Raw genomic sequence first — 24,860 nt, 5'->3', positions numbered from 1 at the left:
CCAAATACTTTTCAGTCAATGTAGCATTTGAGCCCCTGCTGCTGCTGTAATGTATGATTTGGCAGCCAATTTGCACACAGTAAGCTCCTACAAACAGCAATGTGATAATGACCACAATCTGTTTGAGGGATGTCGATTGAGGGATAAATATTGGTCAAGGCTTACTCTCCTGATCTTCCAAATAGTGCCATGAGAACTTTTACGTCAGTCGGAGAGAGCAGATGGGGCCCCTGTTAATGTCTTATCCGAAGAAAAGCACTTCTAACAGCACAGTACTACATGGCAGCACCAGCTTAGATTTCTGCACTCTGAAGTGGGACTCAGGCCGCCTGAATCAGAGGCAAGTGTGCTACTCATTGAGCCACAACTGACAGTCTACTGAAATTTATGTTTGCATACCAAAAAACTTAACATTAATCACATGTGCATCCTTCCTTTCGTACAATTAGTAGTCCAGCCATTAAGGAATTTTTGCTGCATTTTATAATGTAATGTGTGCCTATAATTCCACTCATATAAGACAAAAAAAACAAAGTAAATTTCAGGGTGCAGCTGTTACAGACAACATATTAAAATATTTAATGCCATGGCCTGGTTACAAGTCCACAAATAAAAAAAAAAATTCTTGTAACTTGAAACTGGATGAATCCCATTCAGTTACATTCTGTCCCCATCTCCCATTTTATTTCCTCTCTTAAAGCAATGCAATAGGCAGGCATAGGTTTCCACAGGCACCTTCTGAGAGTACACTTAGACTGTGTTGGTAAATCATTTAACTATTGAGAGATTGACAGATTGCCAAGTCATGGTGACCAAAACTTTGGATCACTAAATTTTAGAGAATATTTCAAATGTGGAGGGACGAAGAAAGGCAGAGGGGATAAAGGAAGGAGCTCCAAAAGTTAAGATCAAAGCAGCTGAAGCTCCTATTAACTTGGGTGAATTAGAGGGGAGTGGTGAATCAGTGAACTGAATGGTGCAGTAAGAGACACAAGGTTGGTATAGGTTATAGACATTAGATCAGGTCTTGCCAGAGCAGGGTGTACTCCATTAGTTATGACTCATTTCTTCACCCTTCAGTTCAAAATTAATTTTCAATGTAGCTTGCTGAAAGGGCGAGGTGGTAGTGGATCAGTGAGGACAATTGCGTGCCTAGAACGACAGCCAATGGCAAGATCAACAGCAGTCATGTAATCTTCTCGAGTTAAGGATTGAGAAAATCCAAGAAGGGTGAATTAGTCAAATCAGGCACAAAAAGCGAAACAGAAGAAGACAGGGAGAGATTAAAAAAGGAAAAGAAAGATTAGATTAAGATACAGAAGACAAAGATACAAAGGAAAATAATAGCATTTAATATTTGACACTTTAAAAATGTCTAAGATTAATTTACCACCCGAATTAATGAGACGCAACCATTTAAAATTTTCAATTCTTAGGCTAAGGAAATGGATTGGCTCTGCAATATCACGTCATTAAAAAGATGTTTACATAATTTGAGTTGACTTTCTGTAGCAGGTTTTATGTGCAATGAAGTACAAATCCAGCAAATTTTAAAAATAACGGTGAGGCCAAGGTCAAGACACCAGTTGTGCAAAGCAAATGGTGTATCAACTTGAAAATTTTAGACCTTGCAACGCATGGCATGTTGCTCAATCCCATGAATTTGTTAGCTGATTTACATATTAACAATGGAATGTGTGATTATTACTTATTTTTCCAAAACAGCCGGTCCATGTTGTTATGGAAAGGCTCAAAGGTGACAAGAGTTTTAAATTCAATACCTATTGGTCAGGAAGCCAGTGAAGATTAGTAAGGCTGAGGTGGATGGGTGAGTGAGATTTAATGAAGCATCAGATATGGGTCACTGTGTTTTGAACATGTCGATGTTAACGGATGCAGGATGGCTTGCTCATCAAATTATATTTTAGGAAAACTTAAAAGAAAAAGAGTTTCTATTGATTACAGTGCTAATAAGAGCAGATGTACATCAGGGACACTATACAAATGGTTTATGTCTTGAGTTTAAAGTGCAAATCTCTTTCTGGGTTTGTTCAGGAGCAGTAATAGCTGAAACCATAAATCCTTGCTGAACAGTTATAGTCCTACCAAGAATTCTATTTCATACATAGGACGGAACATATTAGCCTATCATAGCTATATCAAAGCATAACAGCCCATTAGAGTTAGAGCAGATCAGTTCAACTGATTTGAGGCAAAGTAGATTTGCCTATCACTTTAAGTATGAACATTTCAACGGGAGAAAATTGTTTTGTGCTCAATTAAATCCCCAAAATGATGGGGAAAAAAATGACTTACCTATATTCGGATGGTTCAAACATTTCATTATTCTTACTTCCCTGAAAAGCTGCAGAAAAAAGAAACAGTGTTTAGAAGAGAATATTTTATTAATGAGCTGAGTCCTTAATATTTCATTTTACGATTTGTAACACAATACAGAATGATGCATTGTTGCAGCTTTATTGCTACAGTCAGTTCAATTTTGCTATTCATCCCTCCAACTCACGTGAACATCCCTCTCTCTCTCATGTATCTCTTCCCCAAACCTAAACAGCTTCCAAAGATGCTTCTAAAACCTTCATTACTGCCACACGAAGCCGTTCTGTTGAAGTGTAGGAAGGCAGATTGGGATGACTTTCCTGCACCATTGTATCAAATTATAGTCACTAAAGAAACAAACAAAAATCCTCAGAATATAGTTGAATTAAATTTGTATTTATTCATAGGATGATTGTGATGTTAGTATACAAACTTTCATTTCTTGTAATTCTACTCAAGTTGAGCTACAAGAACTTTTAGCAAACATAATTTCTCCTAAGGCATTGTGTGATCCAGAATTAGTTCACGGATGTATATTTTAAGCATTCGAGTGCAATGTAGTGACTACATATGCACTTACAGTCAAGAGCTAATTTTTTTGGTGGCAATGTACAAATTTGCAATGTTCTGCCATTTCTTATGAAGGTCACTCAACAAGTCAAGTTACCCTGGAGCACATTCCATCTCAACAAAACATACATCTCTCAGGCCACTAATCTAAAGCATTTGTCAAAAGGTTGTTAATTATATTTAAAGCTGTGGCGATTCAAGGTAAAACATGGGAATGCAGAAGAAATTGGCTGAAGTATAGAAAATGCTAAGTACTAATTAAAGGAATTATGTCAGGGTGGAGGGAGCATTGAGTGGTGTGCCCCATTCACTTGTGGCACCACTATAATTTTGATTTACATACGTTTAGAAATGAAATGCAAAGGTTAAATTTTCTGATGATATCAACTGGGAAGGGCAGTGATTCAGGGAAGACATATCAGAAATGACAAAATAAGTTTGATAATAGGTAAGTGAGCAAAACAATTGCACATCAAATTTAATGTAAATGTTTGTTCCAAATTCAAAGGCTGCCACAATTATAACCAGTAACAATTTTTTTTTGCCAGTGGGGTACTTTGTGGAACGCCAACAGCACAGCAGCAAAAATGCAGATGGAACATTCCTAGATCGACAGATATTTTTGTAGTCTGTACTTGTATTGCACCTGCAGAATGCATCTGAAGTAAAACAACATATAAATTCCTGCTACAAGGATTTTCTGCCATGGGAGGGAGCTCTACAATTTATATAGCAGGGAGAACCCCAGGGACTTCAGTTCTATGATTCATACAAGCTTAAAGTCCATCAGCCAGGAATATTTATGCCAGCTTTTCGAAATGGCTGTTCAATTTTGTCCCAAAACCTGACTTTTTCCCGACAAAAACCTTAGAAATTAGTCTTCTTCAAATACACATCCAATTACCTAGAAACTTTGATATGGAATCTGCTTCCACCACTTTTTCAAGTGGTGTGTTCCAGATTACAAAATGCTTCCGCGTGGAATAAATACCTAATTTTGCATTCAATTCTTTTGCCCAATTATTTTAAATCTATGATGTTTGGTTATTGGTCCACTTGCCTGAGGAAACAATTTGTTCTTGCTGGCTTGGTCAAAATTCATCATAATTTTTAATACCTCAATTTAATACCTTTTCTACTCCAAGGAGAATAAATCCAGCTTCACTAATCTCTTCAAATAACCAAATTTCCTTATCGCTGGGATTATCCTGGTAAACCTCCTTTGCATTTTTTTCAAGACATTTCTAATGTTTGTATTCAATTCTCTATTTACAAAGCCAAATAAATATTCAATACAGATTCCTGATCATCTTATTAATTTCCTTGCTACTTTCAACAATTTGTGATTTATGTGCCCCAGGGACCATCTAATCTTGCATTTCCCTCGAAAGAGCACTATTTAGATTATTCTACATGTCCAAGCTGTTTCTCAAAAGTGCAGCACTTCATACTTACCTGTATTAAACTGTATCAAGATTGCTCATTTTCACCAGTCTAGGTCCTCCTCAAAACTGCTACCATTCTCCTCATTATTTACTAAAGTGCTAACTTTTGTATCAACTGGAAACTTCAAAATTAGTTACAACAAGAAAACACATCCTAATGTAAATCCCTGGAAAGCTCCATTGCAGTTATCTTCATTCAGAGAAATATCTCCCATCCACTGGCTCTGTGTACACTTCCCGCTGCCTCAGCAAGGCAGCCAGCATAAATAAGGACCCCATGCATCCCGGACATTCTCTCTTCCACCTTCTTCCTTTGGGAAAAGGATACAAAAGTCTGAGGTCATGTACCAACTGACTCAAGAACAGCTTCTTCCTTGCTCCTGTCAGACTTTTGACTAGACTTAGCTTGCATTAAGTTGATTGTTCTCTACACCCTAGCTATGACTGTAACACTACGTTCTGCACTCTGTTTCCTTCTCTATGAACGGTATGTTTTTTCTGTAGCACGTAAGAAACAATACTTTTCACTGTACGATAGTACATGTGACAATAATAAATCAAATATTACTATTCATGGCCTTCTATCCCTTAGCCAAGGATGCACCCCACAAGTTGCTAGCATTTCTTTATTGCCACATGCCTCTATTTTACAAGTAAATGTTATGTGGTACTTTTTCAGATATGTTCAGAACACTTAGTGCATTCGGTTACACTTTGAATCTACATTGATTGAAATTGCCACGGAATTTAGGACGTGTTCTGGAGTTTTTTCTAGCCATTTCTTTTTTCTCTACCTTACCTTCCTTTGCTTCCCCATTATGAGTGGGGAAATTTGAACCAATACCTGGTTTTGAATGGTGCATGATAACAGAAATATTTTGCTCTCTATTGGCTAAAAACTCCTTAAACCCTCACGCATTTCATGCCTTGCACTGTTTGCCTTAAGCATGAATGTGAACCTGGATCACAGATCCCAGTTCTTTATTCAATTCTCTTTACAAAAGATTGGAGTCCGGTTTAGCTGGCAAGTGTGAAAAATATGAAATGCATGTGGAAATCAAGAGAATTAGAAGACTGATATCACTCAACACAATTTGTAATTAGAATAGCAGGTCAAATAATATACACATAAATCTGTATTATAAATAATGGAAGTAATTGAAAGTACCAAGTGTCTACATCTGAAATCTTATCATGATTTTTCAGCTGCTGCAGGGTGGGATATGTCTAGTTTTCTGGTATCACAGCTTTAACTTAAACCTTACTGTTTCTAGAAGAAAAGCCAGGCAAGATAGCTAGACTTTAAGTAGCAGTTAAAATGACTTTTCAAAACTAAACTCCCAGTTTCACACTTTTATACATATTTTTATGTAGTGATTGAGATTGCAGTGTTTTCAAACCCTAGATTGTTTTGCTGCTGAATTTAATTGAAATCTGTCTTGTTATACCAATGAACATTTGGAACTCAGTACATTCAAACATACCCTAATTAAATAATCGATACCCTGTATTATCAAGTCATGTATAATATATACTCACAAGGACAAGTATACTCAAAAACACTGCTAATTATTTGCAGAAAGTTTGAATGAAAACTGGAGCCACTGAGAGATCTGGACCCTTAATTTAAAAAAAAATTATTCCATTCTTAAAGTTGCAAAGCCAATGCACAGGGTGGACCAGGCAAGCCCAAACATATCTCCTTGCTCCAAAAACCAAATTCAAATTGAATCCAATTCACGGTCCCCACAAGAGAGACAAACAGAGTCCAAGCTGACAAAATAAGGCATTGCATCCCAGCTTGGGCTTGATCCAATTATCTTGATTATCATTCTCAATTATCATTATCTTGTAAATTGAGTTTGTGTCTATATATGCCCTGTTGGTGAATACAATTCCCACTCATCTGATGAAGGGGCAGTACTACAAAAGCTTGTAGCTTGTACTACCAAATAAACCTGTTGGACTTTAACCTGGTGTTGTGAGACTTCTTACTGTGCTTGATCCAAAAGGCCAAGGCACACCATCAACTTTGAAACTAGTCAATTCGTCTAGTTGAAATAACAGGATACGCTCAAAACAATTCAGTTGATGTGAGGGAGGAAATGGGAACATTCAACCCAACTGCTTGAATCTAAGCCCAACAACATAGAACACTACAGCACAAACAGGCCCTTCGGCCCACGAGTTGCGCCAATCACATCAACGCCTACCAATCTATAGACCTATCTATAACCCCCAATCCCATTAAACCCCATATACTCATCCAGAAGTCTTTTAAAAGACTTCAGCGAGTTCGCCTCCACCACCACTGACGGCAGCCGATTCCATTCACTCACCACCCTCTGAGTGAAAAACTTACCCCTAACATCACTTCTGTACTTTCCTCCCCGCACCTTAAATCTGTGTCCTCTCGTAGCGACCATTTCAACCCGGGGAAATAGCCTCTGAGAATCCACCCTATCTATTCCTCTCAACATTTTATAAACTTCTATCAGGTCGCCTCTCAACCTTCGTCTCTCCAGGGAAAAGAGACCCAGCTCCCTCAACCTAACTTCATAAGGCATGCCTCCCAGTCCAGGCAACATCCTTGTAAACCTCCTCTGTACCCTTTCAATAGCTTCTACGTCTTTCCTATAGTGAGGCGACCAGAACTGCGCACAATACTCCAAATGAGGCCTGACAAGGGTCTTATAAAGTTGCAGCATTACCTCCCGACTCCTAAACTCAATCCCTCGATTAATGAAGGCCAGTACACCATACGCCTTCTTGACCACCTCTTCCACCTGCGAGGCCGATTTAAGAGTCCTGTGGACCCGGACCCCAAGATTCTTCTGCTCTTCAACACTACTAAGACTCCTGCCCTTGATAGTGTACTCGTTCATCCCGTTGGTTCTGCCAAAATGGACAACTACGCATTTATCCGCGTTGAAGTCCATCTGCCACTTCTCCGCCCAGTCCTGCATCCTATTTATGTCCTGCTGCAACTTTTGACATCCTTCCAGACCATCCACAACACCACCGACCTTCGTGTCATCAGCGAACTTACTTACCCATCCCTCCACTTCCTCATCCAGGTCATTTATGAAAATGACAAACAGCAAGGGTCCTAGAACAGATCCCTGGGGCACTCCACTGGTGACTGACCTCCATTCAGAAAAAGTAGCAACAATGAATTTTGATTTAAAGATGAGCAACTAATTTCTGTTCCAACATAATGCCAGGTTGTTTAAGATTTTCTAGCTAAATATAACTTTGAATCAATGACATAAGTTGAATAGCGGAAAAGGCAATTGATACTATTCAGAGCTCCCAACCTCCAATTTTTAAATGGTAAAATAATGTGGCAAAGTATAAACACTGAAACATTAGAGCACAGCTCAAAATATTTCAATCTTTAAGGTTTTGAATCAATGAAGTAAGTTGAATAGAATAAAAGGCAATTGATACTATTCAGAGCTCCTTACCTCCTATTTTTAAATGGTAAAATAATGTGCCAAAGTACAAACACTGAAACATTAGATCACAGCTCAAAATACTTCAATCTTTAACATCTTGAGCGTGTGCCTTTTTACATGTCAGTCACAGCAATTCCTAATTTAGAATTAAATCTTTTTTCTAAGCTTTGGCAATCAATTTATATTTTGAAGTTGGGCCATGAAGTCAATGCTTTAATTTGATAGGATTTTTTTTTCTAATGTTAAGATACTAAAAGCACATTTGAACATTAAGGTTTCTGGGTGAGATTTTCCAACCTCCCAGCTGTGTGGTTCCAGCAGAGGAATGTGGTGTGCTGTTCTCTAGCAGCAGAATTCTCTGGTCCTGTTGCTATCTATGGGATTTCCCACTGATGTCACCCTACGCCACTGTGAAACCCACCGGCAGGAGTGCGCTGCAAGCGGGACCAGAGAATCCCACTGGCAAGAACAACCCGAGAATTCCGGTTGTTATCTTTTATGAATCAAAACAGTTTGTTGTACATTACTAAAACAGATCAAAATGAGATATTCAATGGTTTTACTTAAATATTAATATAAGATCACAGATAATGGAAGCAGGAGTAGGCCGTTCAGTCCCTTGAGCCTGCTCCACCATTCAGTAAGATCATGACTTATCTGATCTTGGCCTCAACTCTACTTTCCTGCCTGTTCTCCATAACCCTCATTCTTCAAGAATCTGTTTTGGTCTTGAATACATTCAGTGACCCAGTTGCCACAGTCTCCTTAGCACAGGATTCTAAAGATATATGACCTAAGAGGAGAAGTTGCTCCTTATCTATGTCTTAAATAGGCAACCCCTTATTCTGAAACTGTGTTCCCTTGAACTAGATTCTCCAATGAGGGAAAATATCCACTCTGTCAAGTCGCCTCTGAATCTTACATGTTCAAGAAGATCATCTCTCATTCTTCTAAACTCCAATGAATACAAGTTAACTTCATTCCAGCAAACTAGTGAACTTTCTCTGAACTGCCTCCAGTGCATGTATATCCTTCCTTAAATAAGACCAATTGTGTTTGCAATACTCTTAGATGCGATTTCACCAACATCCTGTGCAGTTGCAGCAAGACTTCTCCATTGTATACTCCATCAGCTTGCAATAAAGGCCAGCATTCCATTTGCCTTCCTAATTAAATTTATTTACAGGAAATGGGCATCCCTGGCTAGGCCAGCCTTTGTTGCCCATTGCTAACAGCTCTTGCGAAGATGGTGGTGAGCTGCCCTCTTCAACCGCTACAGTTCCTGTGGTGTAGCTATACCCACAGTTCAGGGTAGTGAGAGGCCCGGGGGGGGGGGGGGCACTTCCAGTTGATAGTGTTCTCGTGTCTGGTGCCCTTGTTGTTTACATGGCATTTGTTATGGGTATGGGGGTGCTGTTAAGGAGCTTTGCCAAGTTCCTGCAGTGCATCTTGTTGATGGTACACACTGCTGCTACTGTTTATCGGTGGAAGAGGGAGCGAATGCTTGTGGAAGGAGTACAAGTCAAGTGGCTGTTTTGTCCTAGATGGTGTTGAGCTTCTTGAGTGCTTTTCGACCTGCCCTCATCCAGGCAAGCAGAGAACACTCCAACACATTTTTGACTTGTGCTTTGTAGATGGTGGACAGGCTTTGGGGAGTCAGGAAGTGAGCTACGTGCCACAATTCTATGGCTAGTCCAGTCAGTTTCTGGTCCATGATAATCCCCAGAATGTTGACAGAAGGAATTCAGCGATGGTAATGCCATTGAATGTCAAGGGACGATGGTTAGATTCTCCTTGTTGAACATAAGAACATAAGAACATAAGAAATAGGAGCAGGAGTAGGCCATCTAGCCCTTCGAGCCTGCCCCACCATTCAATAAGATCATGGCTGATCTGTTGTGGCTCAGTTCCACTTTCCCGCCCTCTCCCCATAACCCTTAATCCCCTCTCTTATCAAGAACCCATCAACCCGCTTCTTAAAAATATTTAGCGAGGCAGCCTCCACCACTTCAACGGGCAGAGAATTCCAGAGATTCACCACCCTTTGAGTGAAGAAGTTCCTCCTCAACTCCGTTCTAAACCGCCTCCCCTTTATCTTGAGGCTGTGCCCCCTAGTCCTACTGTCTTTTTTGAGCGGGAAGAGTCTCTCCACCTCTATCCTATCCATCCCATTCATCATCTTATACGTCTCAATGAGATCTCCCCTCATTCTTCTAAACTCTAACGAGTACAAGCCCAGTTTATTCAGCCTCTCCTCATAGCTCAATCCCCTCAACTCCGGTATCAGCCTAGTAAACCTCCTCTGCACTCCCTCCAGGGCCAAAATATCCTTGCGCAGGTGCGGCGCCCAAAACTGCACACAGTACTCCAGCTGCGGCCTCACCAATGCCCTATACAGCTGCAGCAAGACCTCCCTACTTTTATATTCAATCCCCCTCGCTATGAAGGCCAGCATCCCATTCGCCTTCCTGACCACCTGCTGCACCTGCAAGCTGGGTTTTTGTGACTCATGCACAAGGACCCCGAGGTCCCTCTGCACCGTCGCCTGCTGCAGTTTTTCGCCACGTAAGTAATAGTCCTTCCTACCATTCTTCCTACCAAAGTGGACCACCTCACACTTGCCAACATTAAATTCCATTTGCCATTTCCTGGCCCATTCGCCCAGCCTATCTAGATCCTTCTGCAGACTCTCCACACCCTCCGCACAATTTGCCGTTCCCCCAATCTTGGTGTCATCAGCAAATTTCGACACCCTGCACTCGGTTCCCTCCTCCAGATCATCTATATAAATGGTAAATAGCTGAGGCCCCAGCACCGACCCCTGGGGCACCCCACTAGTCACCAACCGCCAATCCGAATAGCACCCATTGACCCCCACTCTCTGCCTCCTATTTGACAACCAATCCTCTATCCACGCTAACACCCTACCCCCAACTCCATGTCCCCTGACCTTCTGCAATAACCTCTTGTGAGGTACCTTGTCAAACGCCTTCTGAAAATCCAGAAAGACCACATCCACCGGCTCTCCTCTATCCACTGCCCTAGACACATCCTCATAGAACTCCAGTAAATTTGTCAGACACGACTTCCCTTTAATGAAACCGTGTTGCGTCCGCCCTATCAAGCAATTCCCTTCAAGATGCCTCGCAATTTCCTCCTTAATGACGGATTCTAACATTTTACCTACCACAGACGTTAAACTAACCGGCCTATAATTCCCCGCCTTTTGCCTGGCACCCTTCTTAAACAACGGCGTAACATTAGCCGTTTTCCAATCTTCCGGCACTTCCCCGGAATCCAGCGACGTCTGGAAAATAACCACCAAGGCATCCACTATCACCTCCGCCATTTCTTTCAGAACCCTCGGATGCATTCCATCCGGTCCTGGGGACTTGTCCACAATCAGCCCCTCCAGTCTGTCGAGCACCACCTCTCTAGTAACAGTAATGTCATTAAGACCCTCCATTCCTACCACCTTTCCATCGCTAACACCCGGCAAATTATTCACGTCCTCCTCCGTGAAGACAGAAACAAAAAAGTTATTCAAGACCTTAGCCATATCCCCATCCCCTACCACTAGCTCCCCTTTCTCATCCTCTAAAGGACCAACGTTCACCCTAGCCAGCCTCTTCCTTTTTATATATTTATAAAAACTCTTGCTATCCTTTTTTATATTAAGTGCTAGCCCAGCCTCATAGCTTCTCCTACCCTCCTTTATCAACTTCTTTGTCAATCTTTGTTGACATTTAAACCTTTCCCAATCCTCTTCTCGCCCACTACTCTTAGCTACTCTAAATTCCTCCGCTTTTAATTTAACACTTTCCTTCACCTCCTTCGTTATCCACGGCTTATTACCTCTCTTCCTACTGTCCTTTTTAACCATCGGAATAAATTTCTGCTGAGCACCAAGAAAGATCTCCTTAAAGATCCTCCACTGCTCCTCAGCAGACCTACCTTCCAACGCACTCCCCCAGTCCACATTTGCCAATTCTTCTCTCATCCTACCATACTCCCCTCTATTCAAACAAAGGACGCGTGTCCGGGAACCCACTTTCTCCTCCTCCATCTGCACCAGAAACTCCACCATACAATGATCACTCTCTCCAAGAGGATCCGTCACCGCAAGGTCCCTAATTCTACCCGCCTCATTACATAGCACCAGATCCAAGATAGCTGGTTGAGGCTGATCAATGTGCGGTACTTGGTGGCACAATGTTACTTTATGTTCTCGCATTCTATCTATTCTTTAAGGACACCCAGATCCCTCCATGGTGCAGCATTCTGTAATCGGTCTCCATTAGAATAATTTTTAGTCAGAAGAACAGAAAAGCAAAAGTGGATACAGTCAAAAATTTGCTAATCACTTCACTTATCTAGATCCCTCTGCAGATGCCTTGTGACCTCACAACTTCTGTTCCTATCTTTCTTTGCATTGTCAGCAAATGTTGGTTATGATGTAATCAGCCCTTTCATCCAATTCAGTACTATAGATCATAAATACTTAAGGTCCCAGCACTGATTCTGTGGCACTCGACTAGTTATAGTTTGCCAAGTTGAAAATGACCCACTCGTCCCAACTCTTTCATTTCCCGTTAGGATAGCCAATCCATGGAAATTTACTACTCCCAACACCATAAGCTCTTATCATGTGAAGTAACCTTTATGTAACATCTATCAAACGCCTTTTGGAAATCCAAGCATACAACATCTACTGGTTCCATTTTATCCACACTGTTTGTCATATCGTCAAAGAACTCAAACATTTGTCAAACACTAATTCCCTTTCATAAGGCCATGTTGATTCTGCTAGATTGTATTATGATTTTCTAATTGTCCTCCTACTATTTCCTGCGTAATTCCTCAATGACAAATGTTAGGCATACTGGCCTACAATTTCCTGCTTTCTTGGATAGTGGTGTTACATTTTCAGATTCCAATCCCCTGGGACCTTTATAGAATCTAGGAAAATTTGGAACATTGCAATCAATGCATGCACCATTTCTGCAGCTGTTTCTTTTAAGATTCTAGGATGTAGGCCAACAGCTCCAGGACACTTATCAGCCTCTAACCCAATTAGTTTGCCTGGTACTTTTTCTCTAGCGATAGTGACTTAAGGGATGCTTTCCCCACCCCCATTTTGTACTATTATTCTAATGTTTTTAGTGTCTTTACTATCAAGCCAGTTACAAACTATCAATTCAAAGTCTTTACCATTTTCCTGTATTTGATCAATTCCCAGTGATATCGTCTTTAGCTACTCTCTTCCACTTAATATATTTGTAGAAGCTCTTACTCTCAAACTGGAATTCTCTGATGTCAGACACCCTGCCACCAATGCCAGCGTGAATGGAGTATTTGGTGGTCTAGCAAATCTCCATTCACTGCAGTGGGACCAGAGAATCCCAGCTGCAGGTGAAGTCGGAGAATTTTAGGCTTTTTAAAATATTTTTTCCAGTTTAGTCTCAATCTATTTTATCTCCATATTTGATTAGTCATCATTTGCTGGTTTCTAAAATATTCCCCAACTAGCAGGCTACCACTAATCTTCACAACACTGAATGCCTTTTCTTTCAATGTGATGCCATCCTTAATTTCCTCAGTTAGCCAATCATGGACATCCTTCTCATATGGTCTTTCTCAAATGGGACATAAATTTGTTGAGAATCATTAAATATCTTCTTAAATGTCTGTCATTGTTTACCAGCTGTAATCATTTTAGATTTGTTTTTGCAGTCCACTTTAGCAAACTCTGTCTTCATGCCAACTACGTTCAAGTCTAAGCCACTAGGTTCAGACCACTTTCCAATGATCAAACTGAAGGTCAAATTCTATCATGTTATGATCACTCATCCCCAGAGGATCCTTTACTATGATTTCATTAATTAATCCTGTCTCATTTTACATCACCAAATCGAAAACGGTCTGTTCCCTGGTTGGTTTCAATATGCGAGTCTAATATTAGTATTTCTCATGATACTGTCTCAAATAGGGGTGAATGTAAAGCACAACTTCAGCAACATTTCAACTGGTGCGTTGATGCCATTTAGAATGTTCAAATATTTTGTTTAATTTATTGTTCCTTTGGATATGGGCATCACTGTCAAGGTCAGTTTTTATTGCCTAAAGCTAATTGCCTTATAACTTAATGGCTTGCTAGGACATTTTAGACAGTTAAGAGTTAACCACATTATCAGCCTGGAGTCACATGTAGGCCAAATAATTATAGCAGATTTTCTTTCCCAAAGGAATTTCTTTAAAGTTTATTTATTAGTACCAGGAATAGGCTTACATTAACACTGCAAACAAAGTTATTGTTAAAATCCCCTTGTTGCTACACTGCAGCGCCTGTTTGGGTGCATCAGGGAGAATTTAGCATGGCCAATGCACCTAACCTGCATAGCTTTTGGACTGTGGAAGGAAACCGAATCCAGCACCCCGAGGAAATCCACGCAGGGGAGGACATGCAAACTCCGCAGGCAGTGACAAGTGTGAATTGAACTCGGGTTCTTGGCGCTATGAGGAAGCCGTGCTAACCACTGTGCCACCCTGCCACCTCAACCAGTGAATTTTTACAATAATTGATAATAGTTGTTTGGTTACCATTACTGAGGCTAGGTTTTAATTCCAGATTTTATTAACTGAATTTAAAGTTCAACAGCTGGTTTATAAAATGTAGCAGTGATAAACCAATGTCTTATGGTCCTCAGAGGCTAACTTGGGCCACCCACAAAAGCAGATAAAATAATAGGTCAATTGTCTCTCTATAACTTGCATTGTCAGAGAAAAACATTACTATTGCTGATCAGCAATTGGAGTTGCACATAGTAACATGTCGTTAACAGTGTTGAACAGAAGATGGCCTTTGGCCTATTTAGCCTACCTACTCAAAGTCTCCCTTGGTATATTTCTATTAAGTTTGAGTCCATTTATTGGTAACAACTTACATAGTCCCTTTTTGAAACACATTAAACTTTCTTATTCCAAAAAGTGTTTTTTATTTTTAATTGAATAAATCCAAAAGAGACATAATAAATCTTAATTATTTGTTTAAAAAATATGCATTTTATTGGATTTATTCAATTAAAATAAAATGCAATGGACATTAATTCCACCACTCGGCCTGTGTAGTAGCTGGCCTCCATTTACTACAGCCTGTTATTTTTTAATAACCATAACCAAAAGGTGTATTATTGAACTTTAGCTTTATATCTCTATCCAAGTCGTGTCTCCTTCTAATCCCATTGATTTGAATTTTACTCAGGCTCCTTGGTACCACATTCAGTCAAATGCAGCCTTGACGTCAAGTGCAGTCATTCTCATTCTACTTCTCGAATTCAACCCTTTTGTCCCTGTTTAATCAGGGCTGTAGTGAAATCTGGAAGTGAGTAGTCCTGAACGACCCAAACTGTGCACTGTTGAGTTGGTTATTGGTAAGTTTCCCTTAATAGTGCTGCCAACCATACCTTCCATTGCTACACTGATGACTGAGACTACATTGGCAGGAGCTGTAATTGCCTGAATTGGATTTGTTTTTTGTGGACAGGACACACCTGGACAATCTTCTATTTTGTTGGACAAAGGCCAACTAGAACAGCTTACTAGGAGCATGCTAGTTCAGGAGCAAAGGTTTTCAGGACCAGAGCAGGATGCTGTTGGGGCCCAATCTCTTTCTGTATCCAGTGCATTCAACAGTTTCTTAATATCACAACGAGTGAATCAAATTGGCTGACCTCAGGAAGCAAAATGGATTGTCCACTAAGGACTTCTGGCTGAAGATGGCTGAAACACTTCAGCCTTTGTCTTCCACCTATGCTATCATTGAGAATTGAGATGTTCAGGAAGTCTCCTCTTCTTGTTAGGCATTTGTTTAAAGTCCCGCCTCTATAATATTGTCTGCCTCAGCTCAACAAACTGAAATCCTAATCTATGCGTTAGTCACCTCTAGATTCAACTATTCCAATGTTCTGTTGGCTAGTCTCCCATCCTCAAAGCAATAAATTTGCTTCACCCAAAACTCTACTGACTGTATCCTGTTTAGCACCATTGAGAGTCCATCTCTAAACATGCCTTTACTGTCCTGGATTGGTTCTTGGTCCCTCATCATCAATTTAAGATTGCCATCCTCATTAACAAATTTCTTCAAGGCCTTGTCTCTTCTTAATCTGAGTAACCTTTGCCAATGCTACACATCCATCCTCCATTCCACTCCTTCCTCAAAGCTGACCCTGACTCTTTGTCCAACCACACCTTCTTTCATCCCAGAATTGGCAATTGTGCCTTCAGAAGTCTGGGTCCTATACTTCAGGATCCTCATCATAATCTTTTCCCCATCATTTCACCTTCTTCTCCTCCATCTAGACCCTGCTTGAAAAACTTTGACCAAATTTTCGGTCACCACTCCAAATATCTTACATAACCGCATTGATTTTTGTTTGATATATCCCTTTGAGAAGTATCTTGTGGCTTTTTATTACCTTGAAGATGCCATTTAAATCCAAGTTGTTAGCTTTAAAAGTGCCAATCAAGGGAGTGAAACAAACCCTACTGAGTAGTCCCCAAAGGCCTACTCTCACTTTTAGCCTAAATTTCCTCTCAAAATTGAATATATGGGCCACCATTTCTAAACTATTAAACCATCTATCACTATCGTTTAAACAGTCAGAACTGAAAAAAATGGATGAAAGGGTTTTTCCTCCTAATGTCTGCATGGGTTTCCTCCCACAGACCAAAGATGTGCAGTTTTGGTGGCTCAGCTATGGTAAATTGCCTCTTAGTGTCCAAGATGGGGTTCAGGGGGATTCACAGGGTAAATACGTGGGGTAAGACGTTTCATAAATGTTTCAAATGGTAACATTTGCCATACAAAATACCTGCTGCAGCCCAAGTGGTACTGTTAGGGAAGGAGCTCCAGAATCTAAATGACAGTGAAGGAATGCTGATAGAACTAAAATGTGTGGGTGGAATGGGAACTTGCAGATGATCGTGTTTCCATGCATCTGCTGCTCTTGTCTTTCTAGGTGGCAAAAATCATGGGCTTGAAAGTTGTTATTGAAGGAGGTTTGGTAAGTTTGTACAGTGCATCTTGTAGATGGTACACACTGCTGCCACTATACCCCTTGAATGGAGGGAATGGACGTTTTACATGGTTGATCTGGTGTCAATAAATCAGGCTGTTTTGTCTTGATGATGTTGAGTTTCTCGAGCATTGTTGAACTCTTACAAAGTCTTTTCATTTTGAAGGCCTAAACTTATTCATGTAAATCATTGTTAGCGTCTGAACAAGCTATACCAACCAACCAACTTGCTTTGATTCTCCTTTTGGCACTGGAGACCCACCCAGCTTTCTTCATTTACACCAGCAAGCTGATACCAGACTCCATACTATCATGGGTTACCATTTTGGAAAACTTAAACCCAGTCAAATTACACAACTGAATTTATAATCAACATGAAGATCCATAACTAGGGTTAATTTCTCTGCTCCCCAGTACTGAAAAACAATACAGGTCGGCAAACTCCCTTTTCCTCAAGTATTATTGGCGCATTAAGTATGCTGGTGTATTATCCCCTCTGATTTTAGTAACAACCACTTAACGAAATGATTCAATGATATGTTCTTCCCCAAAGCATGCATTTTAAATACTAAAAGATTAACTTAGTTAAAATATCTGTTGAGCGAATTTATTATGCCTGGGAAGAACTTATTTTCATTTCTGCACCAGGAACACCTGTACACGTTTTTGAGATACAGTGCACATATGATAGTCAACCAACAGTGACGCCACTCTGTATATAAAATTGGGACAAGTTGATTCCCAATTCGGAGATCTGGCCTGAGGCATAAAAAGCAGATTTTACATTAAAAGAGTAGAAGGATTTTAGAAGAGTAAGACTGAAAATCTGATACAGAACCTCACTAGGGCTAAAGTTCCAACCTTCAATTTAAATGACATACAGCTATGATTAGTGTTAAAAGTGCATGCATTCCATAGCATTCGTGACTCAGTAATGGTTATGATGTGGTAAATGCAATGTTAACAGAACTAATAGTTTTTATTGAACATGAGAACATAAGAAATAGGAGCAGGAGTAGGCCATCTAGCCCTTCGAGCCTGCCCCGCCATTCAATAAGATGATGGCTGATCTGTCGTGGCTCAGTTCCACTTTCCCGCCCTCTCCCCATAACCCTTAATCCCCTCGCTTATCAAAAACCCATCAACCCGTGTCTTAAAAATATTTAGCGAGGCAGCCTCCACCACTTCAACGGGTTGAGAATTCCAGAGATTCACTACCCTTTGAGTGAAGAAGTTCCTCCTCAACTCAACAGAATCCAATCAACAATAAAATTCTTTACAGCAACAGTGCAAACTAATTTGCACTGATTCACCTACATTACTTAAACAGCAACCTACATCCTCTTTTAGTCTCCGCTCCCCCCTTCCCCACAAGACAACCACAGCATTGAAAACTCTTGATAGCGTGGAATAGGAACTGCATTGTACAATGTCCAGGTGATGCAGTTATACTATTGGATTTAATCTTGTTTCAACCTGACCAGCATTCTCAGTAATATTGAATTTTCAAGTAAGCCATTTATTTTGGGGATGGACCGTTGAAGAATGTCACTGCTATTTTTGTATTTTTTTCCCGTTAAAAAAGGCTCTGATTATGTTTCACCTAGTTTTTTTTTAAATGCTGATTGCTGATGAAAAGAAAAAAAGTGAACACCAATGGCTGGGAGAGCTACAGGGGATAGTTCTTAAAAAATGAGCTGAACATTTGCAACGAGCAAACTCAAAACACGGCAGAATTCAGTAAATCATTTCCCAGCTTTTTGCGAGCCAGAAAGGGAGAGAATTTTTCTTTCTGCCTTTCAATCAGTTTGCCTTTTCCAGTGCTGTCCAATAGGATTGGAATGCTCACCAAATTTGAAGCAATCAAGTCACCATATTCATCACATGATACAAAATATATGTAATGTTAATGAATAATTGCACAATCTTTTAAAAATAAGTTTGAGGTTTTAAATGGTCAGCAATCAAGACCAATGCACCATTACCAGAGTCAGAAAAACAACTTCAAATCGGTTTTGCAGTCCAATTGTTCAGCAAAGCGAGCCTGCTGTGTACGTGCTCAAAGACAGTAAAAAGTCTGACAACACCAGGTTTTAGTCCAACCTATTTATTTGATAATATACTCACAAGCTTTCGGGGTTAGCCCCTTTGTCAGGTGAATGGAGAGCTCTGGCCTCAGACTGAGGCCAGAACTCTCCATTCACCTGACGAAGGGGCTAACCCCGAAAGCTTGTGAGTATATTATCAAATAAATAGGTTGGACTAAAACCTGGTGTTGTCAGACTTTTTACTGTGTTTACGCCAGTCCAACGCCGGCATACCCACATCATACATGCTCAAAGGGCAGTGACTAACTGTTAAGGGCTCTCCTGATGAGCCTCTCATCTTTCTCTTTTCATAAACTTGAACTCATCCAAAACTCTGCTATTCTGTAACTTGCACAAAATCCCATTCACCCATCAATCCTCCATTTGCTGGCCTACTCCTGGATCCTAAAAAGCAATATTGATTTCAATTTCTCATCCTTGTTTTCAGATCTCTCCTGAGCCTGAACCCTACTCCAGCATTACAATGCTGATAAATCTTTGCCCTACTTCAATTCTGGCCCTCTGTGCACCCCCAATTTTAATCACACCACAGCTGCTTGACGCCTCTTTAAATCTGGATGCTTCTCTGCCTCTCTCTCCTCTAACTCATTTCCTAAAACCCATGTCTTCCCTTTCTTAATATCTTGTGACTCAATTTCTGATTTTGTTACAAAATACTTCTGAGCAGTGTTTGGGATGTTTTATGAGATTAACGATGCTATATAAATGCAAGTTGTTATTTTGTTATTCTCTTGATTGATCCTATCTTAACCACTTCCACTTAAGTGAATACAAGTCCTAGTTTTTCCAAATTTCATTATCATTCTATCACATGATCATACCTCTTCCATGGTAATGATGTCCTCTGTACAATGAGATCTCCAAGACTACACAATATGCAAGCCTGTGGAATAGCTGGACTATGAATTTTATTCACATACATAATCCCATAATATCTTAATAGTAGAATGCCTACAACTACAGATCTCTTGCCAACTCTAAATGATACAACTTCATAATTAACTGACAGTGATGAAATTTGGGTTTCACTATCAGAGTGAGAGAACACTGAAGTATTTCTCCTCCCTGCTGCAACATTCTCATTGATCTACAATTCTACTGTTGGTTTTATGGGTCCCGTTTCTGAAAAGTAAATGCAGCAAGCATTAAATTGACCATAACAGCGCCAAATGTAAATACACTCAGTAAAGACTAATCAAACAAAAAAAAAACCTGCAGCAGTTAGTCAGGAAGTTGCGGGCTTTGAGTTCAAGACTCAAAACGCTCAATTATTTCAAGTTATCATTTCAGGCTCACATGCAGTTCAAGGCAGGTTTCTCATACAATGGTTAAAATTAACTTCTATAGCTCATAGTAAAGTTAAACATTCAGCACATTATTTTATAAATAGTACTGTTTCACAATTGAATTTGATTATAAATGATTAATGAACAGTACTCAAGTTATTTAGAATTAGAAAAAAATTGCCACTGCGAATGTGAAGGAAATGTCAAGATTAACAGAAAGGGCGGAGGCTGTGGTTTCTGAATACTACTGTACCACAGCTTTGTTTTGTGACTTGCATTACCAATATGTTGCCTCAGCAAAGCACAGACAAGGTTTCTGAATGCTTTTCTATGTGAAGAATATAGATTAAAAACATCTTAAGAAAAATAAAAATATGCACTTTATACAGACTGACAGGAGGTTGTATGTTTAAACTATGCAGGTTAAACCTAAATCTATATTTTAGACATTACTGCTGCTTTAAATAAATTGTTAAAATGTGTGTGATATTCCTGTGCTATTATTTTTACAGGCAGTCACTTTGTCTGATAGGAATGTAGCTCAGATGCTGGGAAAGCTCAGATGCTTAGAAAGCTGGGAATAGCCATATGTTTACTTAGGACAGGGCTAGTGGACACTAGTTCACAAAAGATCCCTTGGTTTTTTTTTGATTAAAGCAATTGAAGGCAGGTTTAGGTATGCAGGATCATGTGATAATGTGGTTAATGGGAGGAGTCAGGCATGTAGCAGAGAGAAGTAGCTTTCTGATTGGTTTTCTGGCTGGGATTGTTTAAAGACAGAAGTCTGCAAGCTGCTCTGAAAATCAAAAACTCGCTGAAAGCTTCAAGGGTGTTAACCCAATTTGTAGCAAATATTCCTGAGTTTGCTAACTATATTTAAAATGGCATTTGAGTCTAAGAAGACTTGCTTATTTGGAACTGAAATAGTGATGAATTAGAAATTAGAATGGTTTTCTTTCATTTTTAACCAATATTCAAGAGTAAAAAGTTAAGATGCTTCAAATTTGTTTTAGAGTTATGTTTAAGCTGTATTGTGAATAAAGCTCGTTTTGATTAAAGATTCCTATTTGTCAGTAGCGTTACCTTTGGAGTGAAGCACCATCATATTCATGCCATAATAAAAGAATTGTTGGGGTCTAAGAACAAAAAGAACAAAAAAAAATTACAGCACAGGAACAGGCTCTTCGGCCCTCCAGCCTGCAGCCACCATGCTGTCTGACTTAACTAAAACACCCTATCCTTCCAGGCACCATATCCCTCTAATCTGGCCTCATAACATACCTTGGGGATCAGGTCCACAACTCTACCAAGTGCAATAGTCAATCTGTAATTTGTTAAAAAATAATAAAAACAGCACTACAGGAACTTCAAGTAACTTTTCAAATGTTCAGGATTAAGAGCACATTATGACCTAGTAACTTAAATTCTAAATATCTAGATGTCAAACATAAAACTCAGCCAAAAAAAGAAAGATCTTTGCATCTTGAAGCAAACTGAAACGTCTTTGTGGCTAGAAATGTCTGCACATGGTTAAGCTAAACTTCCGCAGAAAATACCCCCATCTTGAGTACAGTGAAGCACATTTAAAATTAAACTGGGCGTCAACAGAATATTTTTCATCTGCAGAATCTGCATCCATCTACTGCAATGTGAATATGATCGATAAAAAAACCATTCTAATTTAACAAATGGTCAAACTATTTAGACTATAATTTTAGTCCAGGTTCAAAATTGTTGGTAGGGAGAATAAGGAGATAAAGAAGGGAGATGAAAGAATTTAAATATTATAAAGATTTCATTTTCATGGAGTAGATGAAAAACTGAAATATGGCACCAATATAATGTAGTGACTAAATATGTTTCCCAAAACAATAACTATTCAATTTTATTCTTAGAAATTTTAGATTTGATTCATTTGATCAATTTTTTTGACAAAAATAAACTTGGTTTAGCATCTACATCTTTAGCATCAGAGATAATGAGACAAATTGAAAACTGAGCCAAAAACATACTCCGAAGGTTCCAAGGATAACTTTACAATGCAGTGGCAGTGAATCACCTGCATTTAGGATGGAACCCAAATCCTGCAGGGTTTCATCCCATTTTGAATGGTCAGAAGTTCTGGGCAGTCTCAATTCACCTGCATACAAATGTTTGGATGTATTATAATCCAATGTATATAACAGAAATGTATGGAACAGTTCATTCCCCTCACTTATGTTCTAGGCAATACAGAATACCAGAGATGTTCAAGTCTCTGGCTTTAGGTGCTAGGGCTCTCAAGTGGTTTGGGAGGAGGGGAAGGATGTTGTATACTTTGAAATTAAATTCTACCTTTCTTTGTTGAAACAAAGATTGTTTCCTCCAGTGAATTAAAGGTGAAAATAGGTGTCATCTATTTTAAAATCAACATCAAGTATTTTAAATTAAAATTAAACTGATTTTTAAATTCTGACCAATTCAGTTTTAAAATTGGTCTGCTTGAACTAAAGGCGCGAACTTCCCAAATGTAGTGTTATGAAACAAGCAAGTTCAGAGAAATGGAACCAGTTGATTAATGTCGCACGTACCCACTAAGGATTAAATTTCCTCCTGTTAATTACACCAGAAAGTTAAGTGCACAACAGGGCAAGATGTTTTGTATGGAACTAATTCTCTCATTTGTAAACTTAAAAAGAATTTAATAAAGGTGGGTATTGTCAAGAAATTCAGCAAAGGTTTGATACTTCATAGACTTAAGACACACAACCTTAAATTGAAAATTTTCTTATAAAATATTCAAAACAACACTGACTGCACTTTAAGTGTAATTATCTGCCTGTGATATACCTCGGAATATTTAGAAAAGTGCTGTAAAAATACAAATTCTTTCCATGAAAAGCAATGCACTAGTTCCATCCAATTTTAGGGTACCATTACAATATATTAGGAATTTACTCGTCTAATGGAAAATGCATTTTCCTTTGACGTTATGTGGAAGCAGCATGTTGATCAATAACTGTCGACCATTATACCTAAACTGGATAAATATGGAAGATTCCCACTGCTACTTCTCAACAGCAAGTACACGATTTTTTCTGCGGACATCTCACTGAAATGCAGGTCAGAAGCCCACACTTTGAGATACAAGCATTTAAAGTGATTTTCTCAGAGTGACCAATTAATGGTGGTGAAAGGCTGTTGACGCTGGTGGGCCAGAGCTCTTCCAGCTGAAAAACAGCAGCATGCTGAAATGCCAAGTATGTATGAGTGAGGGCAATTCGAAATGGAGGTGTCCTCTCTCCTTTTTTAAAGTCAGATTAGCAAATGGCTTTGTATCCAAGACAAGGATGAACGCCAGTTGATCTCAGTTGGGTTTAATAGGCCCTTGTCATGGACAGAAGGGGGATTAAGTTAAACAACCATGATTTCATTACCCATCCCTAAACAGAAAAGCGTTTTTGATTTGTAGCATATTTTCCCCAATCCTTCAATTTGAAGTGATCCGATCCTCTATTAATAACCCTGCAACAAACTTGAGATAAAGTAAAATAAGAGAGCTGGTTTATTTTACACACACAAAATGCAGAAAGGATAAGGGAAAATAAGGGGTACAGGGCAAGACCCCAGTAATACTAAGAGTTATGGTTTCATATGAGTCCAGAATCAAAAGTTCAAGAGTGTATTCCTTTAGAGATTAGTGGCTGACACTGTTGCAGGGTGATCTGTCTGTCTGAAAGGGAGGACTTCCATGATGGAAGATACACAGATGAATGGATCTTATAGGCGCTGATACAAGAGTTCTGATGATCCAGTGGTACAAAGCATAGAAGACGGCGAGGCAATTTCTTTCTGCTGCTGCCTGGCCTGTGGGAAAATGGTAGACTGCCTGGGTTTACACACAGCCAAGATGTGGCGATGCCAACGTTGGACTGGGGTAAGCACAGTAAGAAATCTCAACACCAGGTAAAAGTCCAACAGGTTTATTTGATAGGACAAGCTTTTTCACACAGCAACATTACAGGTCAAGCAGCTTTGGGGGAGGTCATGTGACATATCTCCCACTTCTCTTGGGTTTTGGACAAAGGATGCATTTTTCTAGGTCTAGATTCTTGAGATGTTTAACTGGGGAGTCAGGTTCCCTCTCAACCCTGTAGACATACTGTCTCCGTGGGTCACTGCTTTGCCTTAGAAATGTAAATGGCATTGGTGCAGTTCTTTGGAATTTGATTTTTTGGAGTCACAGGGGGCATTAGCATTTCTTTTAAAGGTAACAAAGTCCTTGCCGGTTTTGAAGACGAGAAATTCCTCTGGTATGAGTCATGGCTAGCCAGACACGTCCATTTTAAAGAAAATTATAAAGTAGCCTGGTTGACATATAAGTACGTTTTTGTTCCTTCTTGTTTACAGGGGGAACACCTTTACTGAGCCAGGGGGCAGTTGCCTTGTGTAAGGAGCGGGTGATTAGCATATGAGGGCTACTTGCCCCTTTCCTGCCTTTATGAAAATAATCCAGGATGGGATAGAACCAGTGACTTCAGCATGCTGTCTGGCTGCACTATTTTTTAGCACCCACCTCTAAAGTCCTGCATTTGCAATTTAC

At 39.7% G+C, this 24,860-nt stretch overlaps 1 protein-coding gene across 14 annotated transcripts in view; it reads right to left on the bottom strand.

Moving 5' to 3' along the window:
- Nucleotides 1-24,860, bottom strand: part of mark3a (MAP/microtubule affinity-regulating kinase 3a) — a 163,862-nt gene that overhangs the window by 67,504 nt on the left and 71,498 nt on the right. For all 14 annotated transcript variants that reach the window (XM_080202559.1, XM_080202562.1, XM_080202560.1 and 11 more), the window contains exon 4: nucleotides 2,317-2,365. In XM_080202559.1, the coding sequence (XP_080058685.1) occupies nucleotides 2,317-2,365 (49 nt within the window). The remainder of the gene's footprint in view (nucleotides 1-2,316; nucleotides 2,366-24,860) is intronic.

This window comes from Carcharhinus amblyrhynchos, chromosome 14 (assembly GCF_965287045.1).
Source record: "Carcharhinus amblyrhynchos chromosome 14, sCarAmb.v2.hapA, whole genome shotgun sequence".
Taxonomy (NCBI): Eukaryota; Metazoa; Chordata; class Chondrichthyes; order Carcharhiniformes; family Carcharhinidae; genus Carcharhinus; species Carcharhinus amblyrhynchos.
This window is presented reverse-complemented; position numbering and strand designations above follow the sequence as displayed.